Here is a 24,698-nt window from a genome sequence, read left to right as displayed (position 1 = left end):
ATCAATTTGTGTGTACTAATCTTAAAAGATTTTCTTTGAAATGTACACTTGTATACAAATGTATGCCTGTATAATAAGAACAACAGATTTAACTTTCTCTTTCTTAATAGAAATCAACAAGACCCCTTAGGTTATGGCTTCTAATTTACTCAGAGATTTCTCATGGGAAAAATGCATTCTCTTTGGAAATATATTCCAGAATCTTGTTCAAAAACAATTTCTCAACCCCAGTAGAAACTCTGAAACTTGGCCTAATACTCCACAATTGAGAATTAGTGGCAATAGATCAATGTTCTTGATTCATTAAGCTAACATGACGGGCCAATTCACTGGTGATATTCTAATATGGAATAGAGAAGGGAGACTGTAAATAATAAAAATAAATAAAAATTAAAAAGTCACCTATCCTTTGTTTTATCCTCTAACCTATTAAAATAAATAAAGTCTTGCTCTTTTGAAAAAAGTAAGTTTTATTGATATATGATTCATATACCAAAAAATTTACTCTTTAGGTACACAATTCGGTGTCATTCAGTATTTTCATAGCCTGTGCAACCATCACCACTTTCTAATTTTAGAACATTTCATCATTCTTGCTTTAGGAAATTATTCTCTCATTTTATTTTATAATTATTATAAATAGAAACTGCCTCAAATCCATGATCAAATAAGGCAATGAAGAGACACAAGTAGTTAAATAAAACAAAGTTTTGACCACCTATTTAATCTATGTTTCACATTTCTTTGGCTCCTTTACCTTTTTCAAGGTTCTGGCTTCCTTATCTATAAAAATCAGAAGATTGGTGTAATCTCACAAAGGACTCTGCTTTAAATTATACCTTTTTATGTAGTGTTCAGAGTGCTCATGTTTCATGATAATTTCAGTACCATCACTTTGGTTAGAGCTAGACCCTCCATACACAGAAGAAGAATATGCAGATGTCTTCGTTTACAAATGTGATGAGATCTACTGGCAAAGAGACCAAACACCCTGTTATAGTTTGGGACTAGCTATTTAGGTAAGGACACAGTGTTTTTACATAGTTATTTTAGTTAAGGTTGGCCTTAGGGAAATTACAAATATCAGGATATAAGAATTCAGCAAAAAATTGAAAATGCCCCAAAACAAGGGTTAGGGTTAGGGTTAGAGTTAGGGTTAGGGTTACAGTTAGGGTTAGCTTCAGACCTTTAAATACTTACCACCTTTAAATGTAAAAATAAGTGAAAAGTTTGGTGGAAGTTTTCTGAAGTTTTTAGATCGCTGCCTTCTGGCTCTGCTACTTTCTGGCTACGTCTTTGAACCTGAGATTTCTTACTTGTAAAATGTGGCTAACAATACCTGCTTCCTACGGTGTTTGGTAGAGTATATTAGGGAGTGTTTATATTGATATAAAGCATCCAGTACGATGCCTGACATCCGATAAGAGCTGACTGTAATTTAATTCCCTTGGACCAGTTAATCTATCAATAACATAAAAGCCAACAGAAAAGAAGTAATAATACACATGTGTAAATGCATAAATTGGTGAAATTAAGGATGAATCGAAAAAGCCATAATTTGCCCCCATAATTCGTCAATGATTTGTATATCAACATATGATTGCTGCAGTATATTCTGAATATTGATTTAAAATATTTCTTTCCTTTATACTACATAAGGCTTGAGATTTCTATCATTATTTAATGCTTCTCTCTAGCTTTGATCCTGTCAAATTTCCTAAAATATTCAACTGAATTGGTTATTACCATTCCCTTATGGGTTTAAAAATTCTGAAAAACAAAAAAACAAAAAACACGTTGTAAATTTGTGCAAGATAAGGCAATGTGGTTAGCAAGTTGAGGTAAAATAAAAGTACTGTAAATAATGTTCTGGGATTTTACATACTGAGAGTGCCGGAAAATCTCCTGGCAATGTTGCTAGATGAAGTCTTCTTGGGATCCTGGCCAAGGATTTACTTTAATCCTTAGGAATTGTGCAATTTGAAAATTGAAGTTTCAGTTTCACTTGTGCTTAATAGCTATTCTCTCAGCCATGTGTAGTCTTCTTTGTCGATGTTATTGATCAAAGGGCATGTTGTGCACTTATGGGCAAGAATGATATTCTTCCAGTTCAGAGTGGCGTCCAGCTCGTCTATTTATGGTGTGCCATCATCTATGGCAACAAGGAGTTTAAAGTGCTTTCCAAGGCGAAACAAAACAAAACAACAGCAGCAACAAAACAAAACCCAAGCTCAGTGCTGAATAACATAAACCATCTAATAACTCATATATCTTTGGTTTGCTTACAAAATGAAAGCCGGGCTCTTGCAAAGCAAGTGCACCCCCAGGACTTTGCATTTGCCTATAAGGAGCTAGCTCTCTGCAGCAGACAGAAGGGAGAAAGGAGACCCCAGAGTAGATCAGGAAAGTGGAAGGACACAGGATGAGTTCCTTCTTTGTGAAGCAAATAGAGTGTGATCCTTAGCTAGGCCATTACTCTGTCCACACACCTGAGAAAAGGAGAGTGGAAGAGGACACAGGAAAAAGACAAGAGATAGATGACAGCCTTTTGTCCATGTCACTTCACAAAATATCTTAGCCGGAGGGATCCTTAAAAACACTGAGCTTGACTACTCCTTATTACAGCCAGAGAGAGAAGGGAACACTTCAAAACAATGTAGTTAGTAGCAGATCTGGCTCTAGAACCCAAGGTATGTCCATCTCCCCATGCTGCTTTGATGCATGTTCTTTGTAAGAAATGATGGGCCAGAGATGGCACTGATAAAGTTTCAAAGTGGACACGGTTTGTTGTAGGCATATTTCCACCTCCATTTCTCACCCCTTGTGTTGCCCTTCACTCCTAAACCCTAAAGAAAGACCCCTTGCCCTCATGTTGCCTTCCAGCCACCCAACAGTCCCACCTACCTTAGCCCACACCTCTATTTTCTCAACATTCTGATGACAAACAGCTCTGTGAAAGCTATTCCTTTAAACAAATTCACACAAAAATTCTAACTGGTACTTTATCTCCCTAATAGCTTCTCAGCGGGTTATTTTGGAACCCAGATGCATTTCTAAATGTTAACTATTTAAGGCAGAATGAGGAAGGGATTTTTATCTCTTCTAGGCCAGTCAGCCTGTAAGGTGGGATTAGTCATGGTTTTGCCCTATTTCCAGTCATAAAGAGCGAGATGCAGGGAAAGGCAAGCTGGTAAGTAGCAGGGCAAAGGGGAAGAGGTCCTTTGCCCTAGATTAGAGGTACTGTGAGCTGTCCAGGTATTAATCCAGCAAAGCTCTCTGGAGCTTGGGGCAATAATAGCTCTCGGTTACACTTGCAATCTGGATTTGGGAACGGAGGAGGGGACTTCCAATGGATCCCTTGAAGCCAACTCATGACTAAAAACCCATGATTTAGAGGGAACATTGATGGAGTCAATTTTGGTGAGGGCTTTTTTTTTCCCCCTAAAGGGGATTACATTGAAGAAATAACAGAGTGTATGACATCCAATGAGATGTCAGTCTTTAAAACAAATATATCTTATAGATCTATTTGAATTCAATCTGAGATTACTTCCAAATTTAGTTTATATAAGATAGTGCTGGTGTTTTACAGGGGGTTCTTATACTACCGAAAATTAAATTCAGGTTGTTTTTCTCTGACCTGAAAATTACAGGTACTGGTAGTAGGAGATTAGCAAATCCAGGAGGAAGTTAATTGGATAATGGAACCTGTCATTGCCAGAGTAGAGTGGAGTGATGGGTATTTGGTAAAGGAAGAAACTGAAGACATAGGATAGGGATTCAAATCCAAGAAAAGTAGCTGTGTGGCTAGAGAGGGGGATAATTAGGAAAGAGGACGGGAGGAACGGTGGAAAGGAGATCTTCAGATGGGGACTGCTGCTGGACCAGTGACAAATATTGATTCTTCCTCCGCCTGGTGCCTCTGACAATTCTCCCTCCTGTCCTTTTTCCTCTCAGTGCAAGTATTTCTCAAAGATTAGGCCTGACTTTCCTCATTCACAGCACTTCCTCACTGCCTCAGGAATAAAAATTGTTTATACAACTTCAGTTGCCAGAATACAGAGATTAAATTAAGACTTGTGTCTCTAGCCTGGATCTCTTGCTTTTTCTCTAGTTGAGTTTCCTATAACTAATCATCCTGGGCTGTTTAACAAAACACAATATTAAATTTGCTTTGTGTATTCCCATACCTAAAATGCTTTTTCTTCAAAATTTAGTTGTACCTCCCCAGCCAACTCTCCTATCTCTGATGATTCCAACACGTTAGGAAATATCTTGGAGTCGTGGTCAGATTATTCCATGATGCTGGTGTTGGTGTCTTTAGGTTTTCTGGTGAGATTTTACTTTGTGCCTTTCTGGTTAAATCCCATTAAGCTGATTATTCTTGGTGGCTACATATTCCACTGAGGGCTTTACTTCCGTTTCTTCCTAGTACTTCGTAGTGTTTGCTAGGCAATAAGCAGACATTTTAAATAGTGCCAATAAACTAAATTGTATACAAAGAAAAACTCGACATTTTTGTTTGCTGGAAGGTAAGATCCTTTCATGTTGGAAATGCAAGAGCCACCAAATGGAAGACAGGAGCCATTGAGTAGGATGAGTTCTCACACTTCTTTGGGAGGGAACATGGCAACTACTGTATTTTAAAAAACTCTAGATTTATTTCAAGGGATCACATATTAACTGTAGAAGTAAATGTTTTCAAAAGTTCTAGAAGGTATTAAAAATAATAATCTGTATTTACATAGCTCTTTATGTTACAAAGTATATTAACATAATTGTTTCAGTTAATACTTTTAACAACTTCAGGTGTTAAAATTCTCATTTTAGAGTCGAAGACACTGATTATCAAAGGTCATGACCTATAAGTGGCAAAGCCAAAATCACCTCTGGTTGGATGTCTTTGCAGTTAAAAGAGAAAGAGGGGACATGTGAAAAGACAATGGCACCAGCTATCTTGAATAGTCAAAAGTGCTAGAGATCTTTGCTTATGAGGAGAAGCTCTTTCAGTGTGATTGGTCTTTCCCCTAAGAGCCAGAAGATGATCTAGGTGATGTCTCGTGAGTGGGAAGACGAGTGAAGTACACTGCTTCAAAAACACCCATCAGGACCCAAACTGACTGAGTGGTTATTTTTTGGGGGGGGTGGGTGGCAAAAGGTAGAAAATGAGTATTCTGGTATCCATCCAGTTGTCTAACATGGATGTGAATATTTTTCACGCAAAAAGAAGGAAATTTCCTCTTAAATCACTGTGAAAAAATCAAGCAGATTTCTAGCAAAAATTTCGTAGACTACAATGTCTGGACCATTTCTTCATTATGGTGCTTTAGATTTCCCACATGGGGTGGTTATACATGCTTTATGAGAAGATGATTTCCCCCTTGGAAGTATAGCAGCCTTGACTAAGATAAATGAGATTCAAAGGTAGAGGCCAATGGGTAACAGGGAAGAATGATTTTCAGAGTCCCTAGAGTATGTACTTAATTCTAGGTTAAATAACATCAGACCCCAAAACCATAATTTGAAAAGATACATGCACCTCTATGTTCATGGCAGCACTATTTACAATAGCCAAGACGTGGAAACAACCTAAATGTCCATTGACAGACGAATGGATAAAGAAGATGTGGTATAGGGGACTTCCCTGGTGGTCCAGTGGTTAAGAATCTCCCTTCCAATGCAGGGGATGCGGGTTCAATCCCTGCTTGGGAAACTAAGATCCCACTTGCCGTGGGGTAACTAAGCCTGTGTGCTCTGGAGCCCATGCTACAACTAGGGAGAAGCCTGTGCACCACAGTGAAAGATCCCGCATGCTGCAATGAAAGATCCCGTGCGCCGCAATGCAAGATCCCACAAGCTGCAATGAAGATCCCGTGTGCCACAACTAAGACCCGATGCAGCCAAGTAATAAAATAAAATTAAAAAAAGAAAATATATAAGTGAATCACTTTGCTGTACAACAGAAATTAACACGACATTGTAAATCAAATATACTTCATTAAAATAAAAAAAAATAACATCAGACCTTATGCCTTACTTTAAGTTTGTACAAAATTTGAGAGCATGTTTCTCCACTGCAATGGTATACAGTTTAAAAACATACTCTTGGGCTTCCCTGGTGGCGCAGTGGTTGAGAGTCCGCCTGCCGATGCAGGGGACACGGGTTCGTGCCCCGGTCCGGGAAGATCCCACATGCCGCGGAGCGGCTGGGCCCATGAGGCATGGCCGCTGAGCCTGCGCGTCCGGAGCCTGTGCTCCGCAACAGGAGAGGCCACAACAGTGAGAGGCCCGCGTACCGCAAAACAAACAAAAAACAAATAAAAACATACTCTTTCAGGTATCTATTGCTGCATAACAAATCCAACCTGAAAAGTAGTGGTTTAAAACCACTGACTTATTATTTTTAATAGTTGCGTAGGTTGACTGGGCTCAGCTGGGCAGTTATCCTGTTCTACCTGATGCTGGCTAGGGACACGCATTTGGTGAGATTCAGCTGGTGGCTACACTAGAGTTGGAAGTTCCAGGAAGGCTTTACTCACACGATTGGCCCCTTGGTGCTCCTCCAGCAGCCTCTTCTTCTCCACGTGGTATCTTATTACTTAGTAGTATCTATAGCCCAAACATTTTTACAGCATGGACGCTGGCTTCCCCAGAGAGAGAAGGCAGAAGCTGCCAGGGCTTTCAAGGGCTAGGCCCAGAAATGGCACAGGGCATCTAAGGAAGACACAGGTCACAAGACGAGGAGAGGGAGGGAGACTTCACCTCTTGATAAGAGGACTGGCAAAGTGTCACGGTAAAACTGACGTGGGTTGAAATTGTTGCAGTTACAGCTGGAAATAACTGACCGCACTCTTTTTACAAAAGTGCCATTAAAAATAATGAAAGCAGAAAGGTTAGTTCAAAAGAAAATGAAAGAATTGAAGCATATTTAAATAGTGACCTCATTCATCATTTTACCAATTGTTTTTCTCTCATTTGATCATTAGTCTAAGTTTGGTCTTAAGCCTTTTTGTCTTTTTAAACCTACAACAGAAACTGTTGTGATAGCTTGGGCTTGAAGATACAAGAACATTTCATATCTTGTAGCTTAAGTATTGTAAAGGGCTAGAGAAATATCTGAACTGAAAGAAAAAGAATCTTACAGCCTCAAAGTAAAGTTGTAAAGATGTTCTCAGAGATAAACATCTAGCCAGTCAGACTGGAAAAGATTTTGCTAGTTTTTCCATTTGTAAGATTCCCAGCCCCAGGCAAAAAAAGGAATAATCTGCCACATCAGCTTTTCAGAAATTCCAACTGATAGGAAATTAAATAATAAATTCTGGAATTTACATATGAAGATGACAGTTTTTCTCACTTGAATACAAAGTAATAGACAATGGACTCATAGCTGAGTTGAACAGAAATTAGGAGACAGAAATAGTTTTAACTTTTATTGAAATAAGCTAAAGAACATATTCAGGTTAAGTTATATATTCAAACATAAAGTCACCTAAGTATTTAATCCCATCCTTAGGTTTTCCAAATATCTTAAGAAAAATTCTAAAAATATTATGCATATGTAACATAATACAGCTAAAACTGCTTTGTAGTGAATTGTTTCTAGGAGTATAAATTGCCATTATGCTAATTATCAGTGCTAATTGAAATATAGTTATAATTTCATGTGATTTGAAATGGACATGTTTTTATACAAATATGCTCTAAAATCTTAAGTAGATATACAACATCCTCAATATAACAGTACTTAGAGATACAGTCAGTGACTAGTGTTCACAACAGCAAAGAAGAATTTTAACTTTATAAATAGATGTCATTTATATTCCTGTTAAATAGGATAACCAATTCTTGGCTTGATTATAAGCTTTAAACAATAAGTTAAGTATAAGGTTGACTGAGCCTGCGTCCCTGTTGTTGAAATATATAAAAGATATAATTCAGCTCTATTTGTAGAATTCCATTAAGTTATCATTTACTGAAACTACTAAAAGTTTTACTGAAGTTAGAAATGTACGGAATGTTCTTTGCCTTAATGGTTATCTTAAATTAGCATTTCACAGCATATGTCATTTCCAAGCTAATTAGAGTTAGATTGAAACAGCAAAGAGTGATTACATATTAGTCTTCATTTTGAAAGCATACCTGTTTGATTTACATTAATTAAAATCCAGTGATAATTAGCTTTAAAATCCACTTTCGTTTATAAAATTTAACCTCTGTTAGGTGGTTGGCTGTAAACTGCTATTGACTTGATAGAACTAGCAAGGGGTGTTGTGTGTGTGTTTGTGTGAGTATGAAAGAAAGCAGGCGAGAGAGAAAGAGAGAGAGAGAGAGAGAGAGAGAGAGAGAGAGAGAGAGAGAATCTCCTTGCTCCTGGCTAGATCATAAACAGCAAAATTTATCTTGATATTGTTAAACAATCTCTAGAAAGCCTCTTCTAGTGGGAGATATGTCCAGGACGCAAACACCATGTGCTATAGAGAATCACAGAAGTTTAGAGCTGAAGGGGAGCCTAAAAAATCACCTCGTTTATCCACTCTCTTATTTTACAAATGAGAAAATGAAGGCAAAATAAAGTTACATGTTGTGACAAGGCTACACAGAGAGCTGCAAGCCAGGCCTACAACCCAGTGGCCTAACTCGCAGACCAAATGATATTTCTATTATGCTCTAAACTACCACTCTTAAAGACTTTCAGTCTTCTGTTAAAACAAGAATGAAGTTGTTAACGATTCCAGGAGAAAACAAATACACACACATACCCAGAATATCACTTTAACTTGTGAGAGGCATTTTATCTTTGTCTTAACTATGTGCATTAGAAATTGGCATATTTGTGATTTAGCTAATACCTGATACTGGCACTTCAATTTTTTCAAGATTTTTTTTTTTGGGGGGGGTTATGCGGGCCTCTCACTGTTGTGGCCTCTCCCGTTGCGGAGCACAGGCTCCGGACGCGCAGGCTCAGCGGCCATGGCTCACGGGCCCAGCCGCTCCGCGACACGTGGGATCTTCCCAGACCAAGGCACGAACCCGTGTCCCCTGCATCGGCAGGCGGACTCTCAACCGCTGCGCCACCAGGGAAGCCCGAAATTTTTCAAGATTTTACTGTTTGTAGAATTCTAGGATCATTCCTCTTCTGGTAGTATGTTTCAATTAAAAAGAAGATTTTGTTTCTTTCGGAGAACTCTGTGCTGTTCAGGTTGTTCCAAAACCAGGATTGGAAATCCTGGTGGTGACAAATGACTAAGAAAGTGTCTTTTTGAAAAATTGCAATTCTGTGGCAAGTATGCTAAAGGACGATACAACATCTTCGGAATTGGAAATGTTTTCATCTTACTAAAAATAACATTGATTTTCTTACATCTTGTATTTCGGGGAACCTTCAAGAGCACTAAAGGACAGTGAGCGCTGCCTGCGAAGAAGGACAACCTTCCTGATCACCTCTTCATTCCCCGTTTGGGAGCTTTGTTGTTACGCTTTACTCAGTCATCTCCCTAATCCAAAGCATTCAACAGTTGCCTCTTGAACACCGCTTTTTGATTCAGTCTAGTTAAAATAATCTTCAAAAAGTGACCCCTCAAGGGCTTCGTGATTGCAGCAAGTCAGAACACTCACATTCACATATCACCGCGACTGAAACAGAGACCAAAGACAGAGTCTGAGCAAATAGGCCTACGGGGCTGACACAAGCTGAATCAAATGTTCTTTCTACGGTGCACTTCCTTCCCCCTCCCCAAAGAAGCAGGAGTACTAAGAATAAGTAAGGTCTGCGCTTTTAATTCTCTGTAAAGTGCTCTGTGAAAGAAAGAAAGAAAGGAAAAAAGAAAGAAAGAAGGGAGGGAGGGAGGGAGGAAAGGAAGGAAGGAGGAAAGAAAGAAAGAAAGAAAGAAAAGGGAAAAAGAAAGAAAGAAGGGAGGGAGGGAGGGAGGAAAGGAAGGAAGGAGGAAAGAAAGAAAGAAAGAAAGAAAAGGGAAAAAGAAAGAAAGAAGGGAGGGAGGGAGGGAAGGAAGGAAGGAAGGAAGGAAGGAAGAAAGAAAGAAATAAAGAGAAAGCAAGCAAGCAAGCAGCTTAGAGATTCCCAGATACACGTGTGTGGAAAGTCTGAGGAAACCAGGGAGCCAAGAGGTCTCACTGAGGTGGAGAAAAGGAGTATTTAGGTGGCGTCATTCACCATGACAGTGTAGTATTTGGACAGCACCGGGAAAGAGCTCTATAAATAAATTAAAAAGCCTGGAAGCTGGCACCGGTGAGACAAGTCCCAGGTAAGCCAGAAACTGTGCAAGACTGTAAAAGGAAACGCATGGTTATAGAATCGCATGAGCCTCTGCACAGAGCCTGGGGCAAGCCTATTTGCTGAGGATAACTTTTACAAAAGTCATTACTTAATTTGGGCACAAGTGCAACTGTCTTCCATGTGGCTGAGAAATGCGAGGGAATTTGTGAAGTACGGAGGTGAGAAATACACACTTTGAAAAGAGTCTCACTTTGAGACATGTGCCCCTGAGTGATACAGGCAGCTGTAGTGCTCCAGGGCCTGGGCCACCCAGGGAGAGATAAGTATGCAAATGTCATCAGAAGATTCCTTCTCTTCAAGCTAATATGACTGCACCGGAACATTTTTCTAAGCATTAGATGCTTTCCCCTCTCCTCTCCTCAGTGATACCTAAACGATGGATTTGTCTAAGGAAAAAAACTGAAAGAAATGCTAGTTTGAATTGATTCTTAAATGTAAGCAAAAATTAAGGGAAGACAGTCACCCTACCAACCCCTGTCCAAAACTCCACTGTTGTTTGAAGCACAGTTATAAAATGGATAATGGAGTCTTGTGCTGTCTTCTTAATACCTGCATATATGTTTGTGTATGTGTGTGTATATATATATTTTTTACTGGGTTGGCCAAAAAGTTCCTTCTGGTTTTTTCGTAAGATATTATGGAAAAACGTGTATATATACATTATATATATATATATAGTGTATATGTGTATATACATTTAGGAGAGCTGGAGCAGCATGCGTGGTTTGGCAATAAGAAGGCTTCAATGATAAAAGCACTATGAAAGCTAAAAAGAAATCTTTAATCAATGTTGCCTTTTATTTTTTATTTCTCATTGGCCTTGCACCTTTGTTATCATCTTATTAAAAATGCAAGAAACATACAAATCTGAAGAGGCACATTCTGATAAAAAGATGAAAATAAAGAAGATCCTAGCAGCTTATATTCACACTGAGTAAGTTAAATGGCTAAACAAGCTCACTTAAAATATCCTTCCAGTGAGCAAGAAACTATTGTTTAGATGCCATAATTCCTTAATAAAGAGATGCACCCTGGGCTTCCCTGGTGGCGCAGAGGTTGAGAGTCTGCCTGCAGATGCAGGGGACAACGGGTTCGTGTCCCAGTCCGGGAAGATCCCACATGTCGCGGAGCGGCTGGGCCCGTGAGCCATGGCCGCTGAACCTGCGCATCTGGAGCCTGTGCTCCGCAACTGGAGAGGCCACAACAGTGATAGGCCCGCGTACTGCAAAAAAAAAAAAAAAAAGAGATGCACCCAAGTAACTGAATGAGATTCTCTGGAAGTTTACAGAGCCATATTTATATGTGCAACAGACTTTTAGAGATGAACGTAAGGTGGAACTGTGTTTTCTTAATAACAATTTATGCTTGGTGCCTTGGTGCCAAATACAAGGAATTTCTGGAATTATGCGTAATTCGCAAAATCTGACAATGTTCAGGTAAGCATGCCAAACCCAGGAGCAGAAAAAATTTAATGAAATAATCTTAATATTTATTGATAGAGACATCACTATTTTGTGCCTTTATGTCAGACAGTGATGATAGACAGCCTCATGCTATTATTTTACATGAGTTCCTTGCTAGCAAACTAAAAGTACTTTCAAACAGTCTGTATCATTTTTAGATGTCCAGGATAAAAGGCATCTACTATGATGCTTCAAAATTTATAATTATAAACATATATTTACATATATGTATGTATGTATGTGTGTGTGTGTGTCAAGTTTACTTGGGAAAATATCCCAACATAAATTCAGCTCACTTATTTTTTTATTTTTATTTTTTTGCATTACGCGGGCCTCTCACTGTTGTGGCGTCTCCCGTTGCGGAGCACAGGCTCCGGACGCGCAGGCCCAGCGGCCATGGCTCACGGGCCCAGCCGCTCCGCGGCATGTGGGATCTTCCCAGACCAGGGCACGAACCTGCGTCCCCTGCATCGGCAGGCGGACTCTCAACCACTGCGCCACCAGGGAAGCCCTCAGCTCACTTATTGAGGTGTTTTGTTTGTCTGTGTCTTTTTGGATAAGAGACACAAAATGAAGTTAATTGAATGATTATCTTCCTGCTCTCGTGTTTACAAACTTGACCTGACCATGATGCCCAGGTGTAGGGCTGCACAAGTTTATACAGGCTATGGATGCAAATGTTTGGAAGAGAGCATTGACAATGCAGAAAATACACCCAGGAGGACAGGTTTAGGTACTGAGATGATTTAGTCAGGAGGAGAAAAGGATAAGGAACCGTGATACACCAAAGGAGAGCAATAGAGTCAGCAGTCAATTATCCTAGGGCATGATGTCACAAAGATGGTAATTCCTTGCAGTTCACCCACTATTTTCTATGTAAATGTATGGCATGTTCTCTAGCTAGCTTTAAAAATAGAATTGTCAATGTCTTATGAGACAGAGAAAGTAGAGTCTGCCCTGGAATTAAGGGATAAACCTAGATGACATTTCAAGGTTCCCTTACTACACCAATAAAAAAACACAAAATAAAACACCAGCATTACTCAACAGACCTGGTTACAATAAGAGTGAATTAAAATGCAGAAACATAATGCTATTCCTTACACAAACAACAGCTAGGCAAGCTATTTGATACTGCTGTAAGACAGTATGTGGTCAGCTGAAGCAAGATGATAAATGTAAATCTTTTCCATAAATCAAAGTATAAGCTCACAAATTCTCGATACACATTGCTTCAAGAGGGGCTGCTCTGATGAAATTGAAAATGTCTCCTCCATATGTGCAGGTTCAGACTTTGTAACATTTAAAGAAAATGTTCTAAAAGATAAAGCTGGCATGTAAAAAGCATGGGCAGAGGAATCAGTAATGATCAGAGCAAAACAATTCTAGAAAGCATCTTAATTTTCATATGGCTCATTTGCATTTGAAACACTGAGAATCCCTATTCCTCTGGTACAAAAATGTGTACCTATTAAATTACTTTCCACTTGAAAGAACTAAATGTTTGGAAGATGATCGAATTTTAACTGGAAGACTTGTTTTCTTCCATCAGGTGTGGGGGAGATGTGGCTTCCTGGTATGAGACGCAACAGTTGATTCTAATAGCAGAACAAGACAAAAATAGGAAAGTAAATTGAAAATAATTCCTATTGGTACAGTTTGATTTAAAGGTGGTAAAACAAAAAGGATACACATGGTGCAAAGATGTCAAAAGACATCAATTTTTAAAATTAAACAGGGTTACTTTTTCCAAAAATTGTGATTCTTTGATACTTGAAAATTTGTTTCTATGATTTATTCTAGGATTCTCAGAGATGTACTATGATTTATTTCAATAAACTCATTTATGAGTATCTAGTCAGGGTTTAAAAGATAGATGTCCACCAGCTATTAAACAATAATTCCAAGAGTCTACATTCTACCCATCTCAAATTTTTAATTTTGGATATTAATTTTAGGATACTGGCAGAACAGCAAACATTTAAAACCTCTTTACTATCAACCTTAAACAATATTTAGTCTTCAGGAAATTGCTGGTTATCCACTCAGAGATATAGAAACTAAGATCTAGGTAGAAATTTGAACTTACAAAGTGAAACCACACTATATGAAAAGATCTTTCTGAATTTTTAGTTTATTTTCTGATATGGTAAAATGTCTAGGAAAGAGGTGTGTGCTCAGAAAGAAAACCATAACTTGAAAGACATCCCTGTCTTTCTCTTGGCCTTGCTCTCTGTGGACTTCACCTGGTGGAGGGAGGCGGCTAGGCATGGTCTCGTGGTGAGGGCTCTGGTGGGGCTAGTGCATAGAGATGGACAGGATGCAGATGGCTAAGCACGGAGAACATGACATCGTCTTTGTAAATGACATTCTCTAGGTGCATGCTGCTCTTGGTGTTTCTTTTCCTTCTGTTGTCTTGGGTCTTTGGGAAGGCCTTCTGTAAAGTCCCTGATCTGTATCAGCTGGGCCACAAAGTATTAAAGAAAGGGTAGCACAGCTGTGAACTGGAGACTTAAAGGGAGAGCAGCGTCCCCACCCACCTAGAGGTGAGCGTGGTGGAAATTGGATCAGGGACCAAGATGCAGGATGAAGCAGGGCCGCCATCCACCCTCCCAGGACAAAGCTGGGGAAGTTGGTGAGATGTTTTTGAGGGGACAGTGTTTTTACACAAAATTCACACTGTATTTCAAATTGCTGCCTCAGACTTATTTGAACAAACCCTAATTTTTTGGTTATTTAAGTAAACTGTATTGGGCTTAACTTGCAAACATGTAACTTGAACAGTTAAAGGTAAAATGACCTATGTAATACAATTTTGGATTTTTATTTTGGATAAAGATTTTGGATACATCTTTCTCTCCCAGCAAAATTCTATTTTAACTATTGAAAGAGACCACTTTCTTGCTTTATGGTAAAGATGCTAATGAGAAGATAAATGAACAAAAAAGTAGATCAGAGGTGGAGGATTAAGCAAACGCAAAATGTGACAATTGTCAGTTTCTGAAAAATGGAAAATTACCATCTTGGCTTATTAATAAGCAATGTTCACCTACTTATTTATTTGGATAATATTTACTAAGTACCTTTGATGTAACAGATATTGTTTTAGGTGCTGGGGATACAGGTGAGGAGAAAAAAATCCAACCTCAAAGAAACCTACTTTCATGGAGTTTATGTTTTAACTTCAGAGTTTTGCAAGTAAATGGTAGTTGCCTAATAAGCTACAGAATCAGTGTTCCTCTGTATATTCACTGTATTATTCTACAATATTGGCACATTTTAGGACAGGATTTGGTTCTCAGATACCTGAGTTTCAGCTCTTTGTATCTGTCCAGAGCTTGTCCTTGGCTTCCAGGAAAAGCCTAGGAAAGGCAGACTAAGGTGCCTGCCACGGGTGAAAAGACAGAAGAGTCAAGTTTCCTTTACTGGGCACCTGGAGGCTACAAAAGGTACCGGGATTCTTCCATAATGCTGGTCAAACTCAGTTCTGCTATAATTGGGGCTTACTTGTTTGAAACTGTTGTGTTTTGGGTACATGACCTGGCAGGGGGGATATCGAATCAGTGTAAGAAAAGAATTGTGCAATAACTTAAGTGTATTTGGAATAAGATTTTGTGACAATCTGTATATTTTCATAGCTTTATGGTTTTATGACATCAATCACCAATATATATTAGACAAAGAAATACAACTAAACCAGTGCAAAGAGAAGATCTTGGTGCCCGCCTAGTCTCACTCTGAAAGGTAGAGAAGGAAAATAAAGAATCATTTTTACAGCACTTTAACTTTTGAATGGGGGTACCTGCTGACACCTTCTGTTTCTTCCTTCATTACATGCTTTTCTTTTAATTTGGTCCTCTTGAAAAGAATCAAAGTAGGGGCTCTCCAGGAGTTGGGCACAAGTTAACCTGTCATCTGGATTCATCCTCAGACACTCCTATGGAAGACGGGAAGAGCAAAGAAGATATTAAAAGAGGAGCCTGTTTTGTTACTGTGCCCAAAAACTCTGAATAATAACTTGGTAGAGCAAACATGAGTTTAGAAAATCTTCAAGTTTGTATATTATCCAGTACTTGGAACTTGTTAATAACTGGAATTGCTCTTCTTTTGCCCTTTCAAAGTCTTTTGAGGGTAGATTTGATGAACATTCAATGTCTCGAAGGGGGTAAATGTAGGTCAGGTGCGTTTCACCAGTGACATTTCTTTATCACTTGTCAAAGCAAATAGTTTGTAGGGCTCCACAAAATGTGGTCCCTAGGCCAGCTACATCAGCATCACCTGGGAACTTGCTAGAAATACAAATTCTTTGGTCCAACCCCAGGCCTACTGAATCAAAAGCACTGGGGGTGGGGCCCAGCAATCTGTGTTTAACAAGCCTTCAGGGTGAATCTAATACCTGTTCAAGTTTGAGAAGCCACCTGAGAATGGATTGGGCTTACAGGGCTTGACCTACCCTCCACCAACCCCTCGGGGGTTTTGCTAAATTGCAGGCGGGTCAGAACAACCTGTCCAGAACAAGGTAGGAGAATTAGACTTCCAGGACAGGGCCTGCAGAGTGCTGGGTTAGGGCAAGTCAGAGCAGTGAGACAGGTAGAAGGCAGGTGAGGTCCAGTGGAGCAGTGGTAAGGGCAGTCTGAGAGCTCAGAGGTGTCGGCCTCCGAGTCTCAGGGGGACTCATACTGAAGGAATCCAGCACCCTGGATAGCACCTGGGTAGTGACCAGCGCTAGCACAAAGGCTGGTCTACAAAGTTGACTCTAGGTCATCCAGATGGCTCTACTTTCTAGATCAGAAGAGTTTCAAACTGGGCTGCTTATCATAATCACCTAGGGGGAGGCTTAACGATACAAATTCCAAGGTCCTATTCATAGAGATTCTGCTTCTGTAAATCTGAGGTTATTTATTGGAATGTATATTTTTAAAAAGCTCATTCTGATGAGTAGTCATTCTGATCAGTGGTATGGAAGTCATTGCTATAAATATAACTTAATTGGTTGTTAAAGATAGATACTCATACTAGTATCTCCATCCCTATACCACTAAAGGCTTTCAGCGTCCACACTGAATGGAAGAGGCACCCTTTCTAGCATGGCCTCAGTTGGTCAAGCATGAATGGCATACTGGTCATAGATGAGTTTCTTCTGCTTTTTATTAGAATTTGTCCTTTGTTTGACTATCTCTTTTGGCCCTGGTACAGGGGCTATACTTGGTGTCTGCATGGTTCTGATTTTGCCTGATCTTCTACTCATTTTTTTAAAAAGCAATTTAAAATTTTAGTTAAGCCAGTGTATCCAAAATGTTATCAGTTCAACATGTAATATTCTAAAAACTATTAATGAAATATTTTACATTCTTTTTTAAAGTAATTTTCAGAGAAATATAGTACATCTCAATTCTAATAAGCCATATTTCAAGTGCTCAATAGTAACATGTAACTAGTGGCTACCACACTGGACAGCACAGTTCTTTTTATTTAAAACATTTTTATTTTATTTATTTTTAACATCTTTATTAGAGTATAATTGCTTTACAATGGTGTGTTAGTTTCTGCTTTATAGCAAAGTGAATCAGCTATACATATACATATATCCCCATATCTCTTCCCTCTACAGCACAATTCGTTTTTTTTGTTTTTGTTTTTTCTGTGGTACACAGGCCTCGTGGCCTCTCCCGTTGCCGGATGCGCAAGCTCAGCGCCCACGGCTCACGGGCCCAGCCGCTCCGTGACACGTGGGATCCTCCCGGACCGGGGCACGAACCCGTATCCCCTGCATCGGCAGGCGGATTCTCAACCACTGAGCCACCAGGGAAGCCCTACGGCACAATTCTTGATCTTCAAATGTAAGGAGTACATTTATCCTCATAAATTTCCATAGTCTTGAATATACTGACTTAACACTCAAATTTCCTAATGAATGCAGAAGAAGTATGGTCTTCATCATGGCAGACCTTAATTATACTCTTTCATCTTCTACTAATTTTAATGGATATGTTAGAAAGATTACTGTTTAAACCACTGATGTTCCTTTAACTGTAATTATTTTACAGTTCCTTAACTGTTTCAATGACTATATTTTTACCTTGGCATTATTTGCCCTACTGTCCACCCCCCCTAGAGTTACCAGCTTCAATCATTATGACTTGCAGTCAATAATGGTTATAATTGATGCTTAGGTACCTTCATGAAATTCAAAGCCACAGGATGCACATCTGAGAACTTTTCTTCAAGAGTTTCCTAAAAAACAAAGTAAAGCATTTCAATGTTACCTAACAACAAAGTAATGGATATTTTAAAAATATTAGCATTAAGAATACTTTGGAGAAAGACTCCCTAGTAGGTTAGATTTTTAAGATTTTTTAAATTCATATTTTTACATAATTTTACACTACTGTATAGTGTAATGGGAAAAATTGAAGCTATTAACTTCACAGTGTTTTGCAATTAGTGTTTGGTAAACGTTCGTGCTAAATGTCCCCTTCTGAAATCCTACAACAGTACCCTAATATCTACTTATAGGGATGCCTGATCTACTTAAAGAAATGCTTTGAGCATTAATGAAAATACACTGAGCTGCATAATTAAGAGCACTATGGAAAGCAACAGAATGATGAACACAAAATTCAGAATAGTAAGGGGGGAAGAGAATGGGATTGAGGAAGAGTACATGGGGAGCGAGAAGCTTCCAAGTCAATGGCAATATTCTCCTTCCTTAACTAGGCAGCAGGTACATGTGAATTTGTTGTATTTTAGTCTTTAAATCAAACATGTTATATAAATAATCTTTTGTAATTCAACCTCTAGACTTGTAATTCAACTTTTAACCTCTTATTGTATTTGTTAAAAGCCTTAACAAATATACTAAAAATGAAATCCAGTACATAAATCAAGGTATTATACGAAATAAATTTAAGATGAACAGGGTGTTTAGAGAAGTTGGGACCACCTGAATCTGATGGTTCACAGGTGCCATAAATCATGAGCTGGCTTTGCAGACTCTCCCCACCTCCAGCACAGCTGGAGTGTGGCACAGGCTTCCCCGACCGTCCTTTCATTCTATAGGCAGAATCTAGATCATACAGAATTTTAAAGATCATAGCCCAAACTTAGGTAACACAGACAGGAAATCAATGACTACAGAGAGTAAGAGGGTCAAGTAGTCATTGGTAGATTCCCACAAAAAGGCAAAGACCACAGCAAGAGTGTAGAGGTGATCATTGTGGTTTGCAGTTTTGATTTGGATACAACGAGGATCATTTTGTGGAATGACCTTCCATGTGGAAATATATGTTGTGAAAAAATAGTTTCTACTGATTTGAGCTTTGTTTCAGAAGCTGAAGAAAACAGAGAATGCATTTATTTTCAAAATAGAGACAACTATGGTAAGTACTGTTTATGGGAAAATAATTATTTCATAATTATTTCAGGGCAAGGTATCAGAGTGTTTTGATTAAAAGGATCATGGGGGCTTCCCAGGTGGCGCAGTGGTTGAGAGTCCGCCTGCCGATGCAGGGGACGCAGGTTCGTGCCCCGGTCCGGGAAGATCCCACATGCCGCGGAGCGGCTGGGCCCGTGAGCCATGGCTGCTGAGCCTGCGCGTCCGGAGCCTGTGCTCCACAACGGGAGTGGCCACAACAGTGAGAGGCCCGCGTACCACACACACAAAAAATAATAATAATTTTAAAAAAAGATCACGGTATTTATGAAGGAACTAAGCATACTTTCACTTCAAATTTAAAATTGAATTAATCTTTGAATACATAGGGCAAGTAAACTTTTAAAGCATTCTCCTGGTTCATTTTATGTAGTTTTTACATAGTTTTTTTGACCTGTGTCAGTGTGTCGTAAGGAAAACAGGAGCCCAAAGCACAAACATTAAAGAAGAAACAACTACCCCTTTATAGAAAGTAGCAACACAAATAACAAAACCTCAGAATCGAGCAACTTACCATATCTTCTGGTTCAGGAATACTGATGCCATGGAAAAATTGGTTACTTTTAAAGATAGATTGATGTCTTGGGATTAGTTTTCCTGTTAAATACAAACCACATAACTCATGAAAAATTTACTAAAAATAACATAATGCTTAAATGGTTAACTTCTGAGGTCCAGATGTGAAAGAAATACTGAGCCTGATCATTCCCTCCAGATTTGGGAGGAATGGGTCATTGCAAAAACATACCTCCTCAGGTAAGGTCGATGCTCCCAAGGAACTCTCTTTGCCACACGTGGTTTGGTCTGCCATTCAGCCACCACCAAGAGAGGAGGTAAGCAAGTCGTCTGGAGGGCTTTACACATATGATTCCATTTAATCTCATAACCATCTCACAATCGTTGCTATTTTTCATTTATACTGTCCCAGTCAGAGAATGAGGCTCAGAGGTTTGATCAGCTGTCTAAAGTCACACAGTCATTAGGTGACAGACCCAGGATTCAGACTCTGTCTAACATCTGCCTAATGTAAATTTCCACAACCTTGTAGGAAATCAGTTAAACAGCATAAGCTTAAGGTGTGGTCTGTAGTGATACTCTACCCCACATTTTTCATGCTGCAGAATTCTCCAGCAGAATGTGTTGGGACCACACAGGGAATTGCATCAGACCAGACAGCAGCAGTTCCCTTGCCCAGCAGCCATGCTGCCAGGAGAGCCTATGGGAAGGGATTAATAAACACCCATCACTTTGTTTGCATCCATGCTGCTGGCGTAAAGCTGCAGCTGATCTTTTGGGTTATGTTCTTCCAACCAGGTGGAAGTAGACAAGTGCTGAGGACGCTGCATCGTGATGAAAGCTCATGAAAGAGAGCATTTGAGTCCATTCTTATTCTGCACTTAACTAGTTGTAGGACTTTAGGCCACTCATGGAAGCTCCCAGAGCATCAGTTTCCTCATTGGTAAAACCAGACACAATGAAAAATGTTATAATGTCCTTAATGGGCTTTTCTTAAGACTGAAAGAGATGGTGTGTGTGAAAGTAATTTGTAAATTCTTAAGTATAAAGAAGCAGATTTGAGGAGTGGCAACAGAGGCTGTATAGCTTGCAAAACCTAAAATATTTACCATTTGGCCCTTTATAGAAAAAGTTTGCTGACCCCTGTGCTAGAGGAAAGGGGAAAAATCCTCTTTTACAGAGGATAGAAAGTGCATTTGAGTAAATATCTTTCGAGTAAGCTCTATGCAGCTGACTCATACCCTTAGCCCTATCTCAGGCTGATAAGGTAAGTAAATGTATAGTTTATTCCACAGCTAATTGACTTGACTTGGAAAGGCATCTGAAAACTCCTCACTGACAGAAGTTATGGCTCTACACATTGAGAAAAGGGTTGGGCTTTGGCTACAACCCAGAACAGCCATCCTGAGTAGCACTTTGGAGACGAAAGAAAGGTCTTATTGTTCATTACAGTGACATACCACTACTATAACACTTTAGCAACTCTGTAAGCCATAAAATGCAACTTATACCCAGTGTTCTGATTATCAGATACAGTTGGTCCACATTTGATTTTCCAGGCCATGGTGGCTGGCCTGTCAGGAGCTCTGCAAAAACGCAACCGGTAGCCCATACATCGACTGAAGAACCATAGTGGGTATCTCCCACAAGAAGTTCAGGAGCTCGGTACCATCTTGTAGTGACATAATCAGTGTAGGCATCTCCTGGAACTGTAAATGCATCAGTCAAATCAGGTGGGTCACATTCTCCCAAGACAGGAACTACTCCCAAGAGCAGTCAGGCATTCAGATCAGCTTTAGTAATTCTCAGAAGCCACGATACTCCTAACAGTTCATGCAGTGAGGCACTAATTGAGTAAACAGTACTCAGATAGTAAATTCACCTTCCCCATACTATGTATAAAATAGATAAGCAATATACTGTACAGTACAGGGAATTACACCCGTTATCTTGTAATAACCTATAGTGGAGTATAATCTGCAAAAATACTGAATCCCTATACCGTACACCTGAAACTAACATAATATTGTAAATCAACTATATATTTCAATTTAAAAAAATTCAACTTCCAAAGGTACCTTAGCTAGTTAACATCTATATAATCCCAAAAAGAGAGGACTGGGGCGAGGGGGTAGGGAGAATTTCTACAGTGTAACTTCAAGTATAAACCAGCTTCCCAATGCATTGTCAAGTCACCTGTGTTTGGGTCCTATCAGGATATTGATTATGTGTATGCCCCCCGTGCAGTGTGTCTGTTGTTAATGCATGTTTTTGCCTGCTGCACAGCTCTAGATTCAAGGAGACATCATTATTTGTCCCCATTTCCCTTGGTTCCTCCCTCTCTGGGATGACTTCTTTTTTCTCAGCACTGTCTCTGAATCCTCTCTGTCATTTTCTGTTTACTCTCCTAGTCTCATCAGCTCCACGAAGTTTTTCCCAACCACTCTAGACCACGTTAATATCTCCCTCCAGGGAACCATCTGCCCTTTCACTTTAGTACTTTATTGCCAGTCATCTTGTATTATTCTTTTGTTTCTTTTACTTCAGATTATAAGTGCATGAAGACCAGAAATGCATCTTGTAGTTCTTTTCCTTTCCTATGGGGCAAAGTACATAAATGTGACATCCAATAAATTGTAGTTGATTGGATGGAGGTGAAGTGTGAACTGGTGTACTGACTAAAAGGTTACAGTGAAATTTCCCTTTTTGAATAATAACAATATAACAATCAGCATACATTCAGTATCTAAAGTAAGAATTTTAACTGTTCATTTCATAATCATCTGAATTGGATAAGTTAGTAAAAAATTGCTACTTACTCAGAATTCGTGCAAACCCAAAGTCACAGATCTTGATTATTCCTTGCTTAGTTATTAGAATATTTTCAGGTTTTACATCTCTGTGAATACACTGTAAGAAAATATTTAATTATTTCCCCGAGTCATCAAGACAACGAAGCATAATGAATACTTAACTATTAGTTTAAATGATAAACAAAGCCTGTGAGATAAACACAAATATGGTTTTCCTTCATTTTTCTAAAAACTTAAATTGCCATTTTTTTCATTTGTAAATCTTATACCAAAAGAAAAAAATGTTGCTATATTAGAAAAGAAATTAAAATAATTATTGGATAGGAAAACTGAAAAAAATATTCTTGAGAAGGGAGTATCATATAATTATTTTTTCCACTTTTTACTGAGCCCTATTTAAAGAGTAAGAGGTAAAACTCTGAATGAGACAACAAGGTCCTACTGTATAGCACAGAGAACTATATTTAATATCCTATGATAAACCATAATGGAAAAGGATATAAAAAAAGAATATATATATGTATAATGGAGTCACTCTATTGTACAGCAGTAATTAACACAACCTTGTAAATCAAGTATGAGGTAACCCTGAACGAGGTAACAGTCAGAGTGCTTCTAATAAGAACGGCTGCCCCTCAAGAATCACAATGCAGGTTGCACAAATATTGCAGATTGGAGAAACTGGAAAAACATTTGAATGACAGCAAAAACAAAATTCATTAGAGTGACCATCTTATTTATCATCCAGCTCTATTAAGGATGTGTGAAAGGGAACTCTATTAATTACTACCGAGGGCAACAGCCCACAACTGTCCTGGGCAAGCTGGGATGTAACGGTCACCTATTAACAAGAGATACCAGATATTCGGCCTCAGGGGATGAGTATCCCCAACTAATCTGCAACCATTAACAGCTTTCTTGAAACGTGACCACAGGATGCTGTTGGAGTTGCCCCTGGGAGAGTGGGTCACCAGCGGGAGGCATTCTCCCCTTCGAGTCAGCTTGCTGCAACACCCCAGGACCCTGAGTGAAGCAGGTGCTCCTTCCTGGATGTGAGAGGGCTAAGCTGGGGGGTGTGGGTGAAGGTGGGCTGAGTGAGCCCCACTCACTATTAGTCCAGAAATGGCTATTCCATGCTGTGGATGCCCCAGGAGAAAACAACTCAGGCCCTATTCTTCAGAACTTTAGCTTTCCAGGTTATCCTCCCTCCAAACAAGCACACAAATAAAAATGATGTTGTTCTTCTTGTACAACTCAGCCCTCATGCAGAGCTCTGAACTTTTCAGAGCACTTCCACATGAATTAGTTCATCCTTGCAACAATCCTGTGATTGCAGGTGGCTACCGACGATCTCCGGATTAAGTACCACAACAATCAGCTCTTTCTGCTCTTTCTGCCTGTTGTGCTGTCAGTCTCTTGAAGTATTCCTGTCAAATTGACAATTTTGAAATAATTTTTTTTTTTTGCTTCTATAAGAGCTATCTAAAAAGAGAAAATGTTGAACCCTAAATTCATTTTGGGTCACAAAAACGGCACTGGTACTAGAAGCTTGTTTGTATTGTCTCAATTACTGTCAACTGTCTCATAATTTGTACAGCCAGCAGTTAGAAGAAACCTTTTAAAGCCTCTTAAAAGTCCTAAGGCCTTAGATATTAATTTTAAAAAATACATTGTTATAATATAAGCCAACATAGTTTTCATCCTACCTTTTAAAGCAACACATTTATGAAAACTGGATTAACACTTTGCATCATATTCACCTATAATAATTAGTGATTTAATAAGAATAGGTTATATCCCTCAGGTGAGTTTGCATCAGATTCTAAAATTTCTGTACTATATGTGTCATTACTAAGTAAATGGACTTACATTGATACCTGTCTATTGGCCTATTTAATTATGCAAATCCATGTGAAATTTACAGCTACTTATTTTCCAACCAAAACATACGAAGGCAATGAAGTGTTGATTATGTCCCAAAGAATCTGAAAAAATTTTTAGTGTAATGCAGGTAAGAGAAGCTACAAATAAGAAGCTACACTGGGTTCGTGCCCCGGTCTGGGAAGATCCCACATGCCGCAGAGCGGCTGGGCCCGTGGCCCATGGCCGCTGAGCCTGCGCATCCGGAGCCTGTGCTCTGCAATGGGAGAGGCCACAACAGTGAGAGGCCCGCGTACCGC

At 39.2% G+C, this 24,698-nt stretch overlaps 1 protein-coding gene across 1 annotated transcript in view; it reads right to left on the bottom strand.

Moving 5' to 3' along the window:
• Window positions 1–13,253: 13,253 nt before the first annotated feature.
• CDKL4 (cyclin dependent kinase like 4) overlaps window positions 13,254–24,698 on the bottom strand; it is a 29,519-nt gene continuing 18,074 nt past the window's right edge. Inside the window, 6 exon segments of the mRNA XM_007445766.1 lie at window positions 13,254–13,355; window positions 15,560–15,694; window positions 17,935–17,991; window positions 19,704–19,786; window positions 21,217–21,414; window positions 22,525–22,615. Of these exon segments, the coding sequence (XP_007445828.1) occupies window positions 13,254–13,355; window positions 15,560–15,694; window positions 17,935–17,991; window positions 19,704–19,786; window positions 21,217–21,414; window positions 22,525–22,615 (666 nt within the window).

Source organism: Lipotes vexillifer, unplaced genomic scaffold (assembly GCF_000442215.2).
Source record: "Lipotes vexillifer unplaced genomic scaffold, Lipotes_vexillifer_v1.1 scaffold278, whole genome shotgun sequence".
Lineage (NCBI taxonomy): Eukaryota > Metazoa > Chordata > Mammalia > Artiodactyla > Lipotidae > Lipotes > Lipotes vexillifer.
The sequence above is the reverse complement of the archived record's forward strand: the minus strand, read 5'-3'. Positions and strand labels throughout refer to the sequence as shown.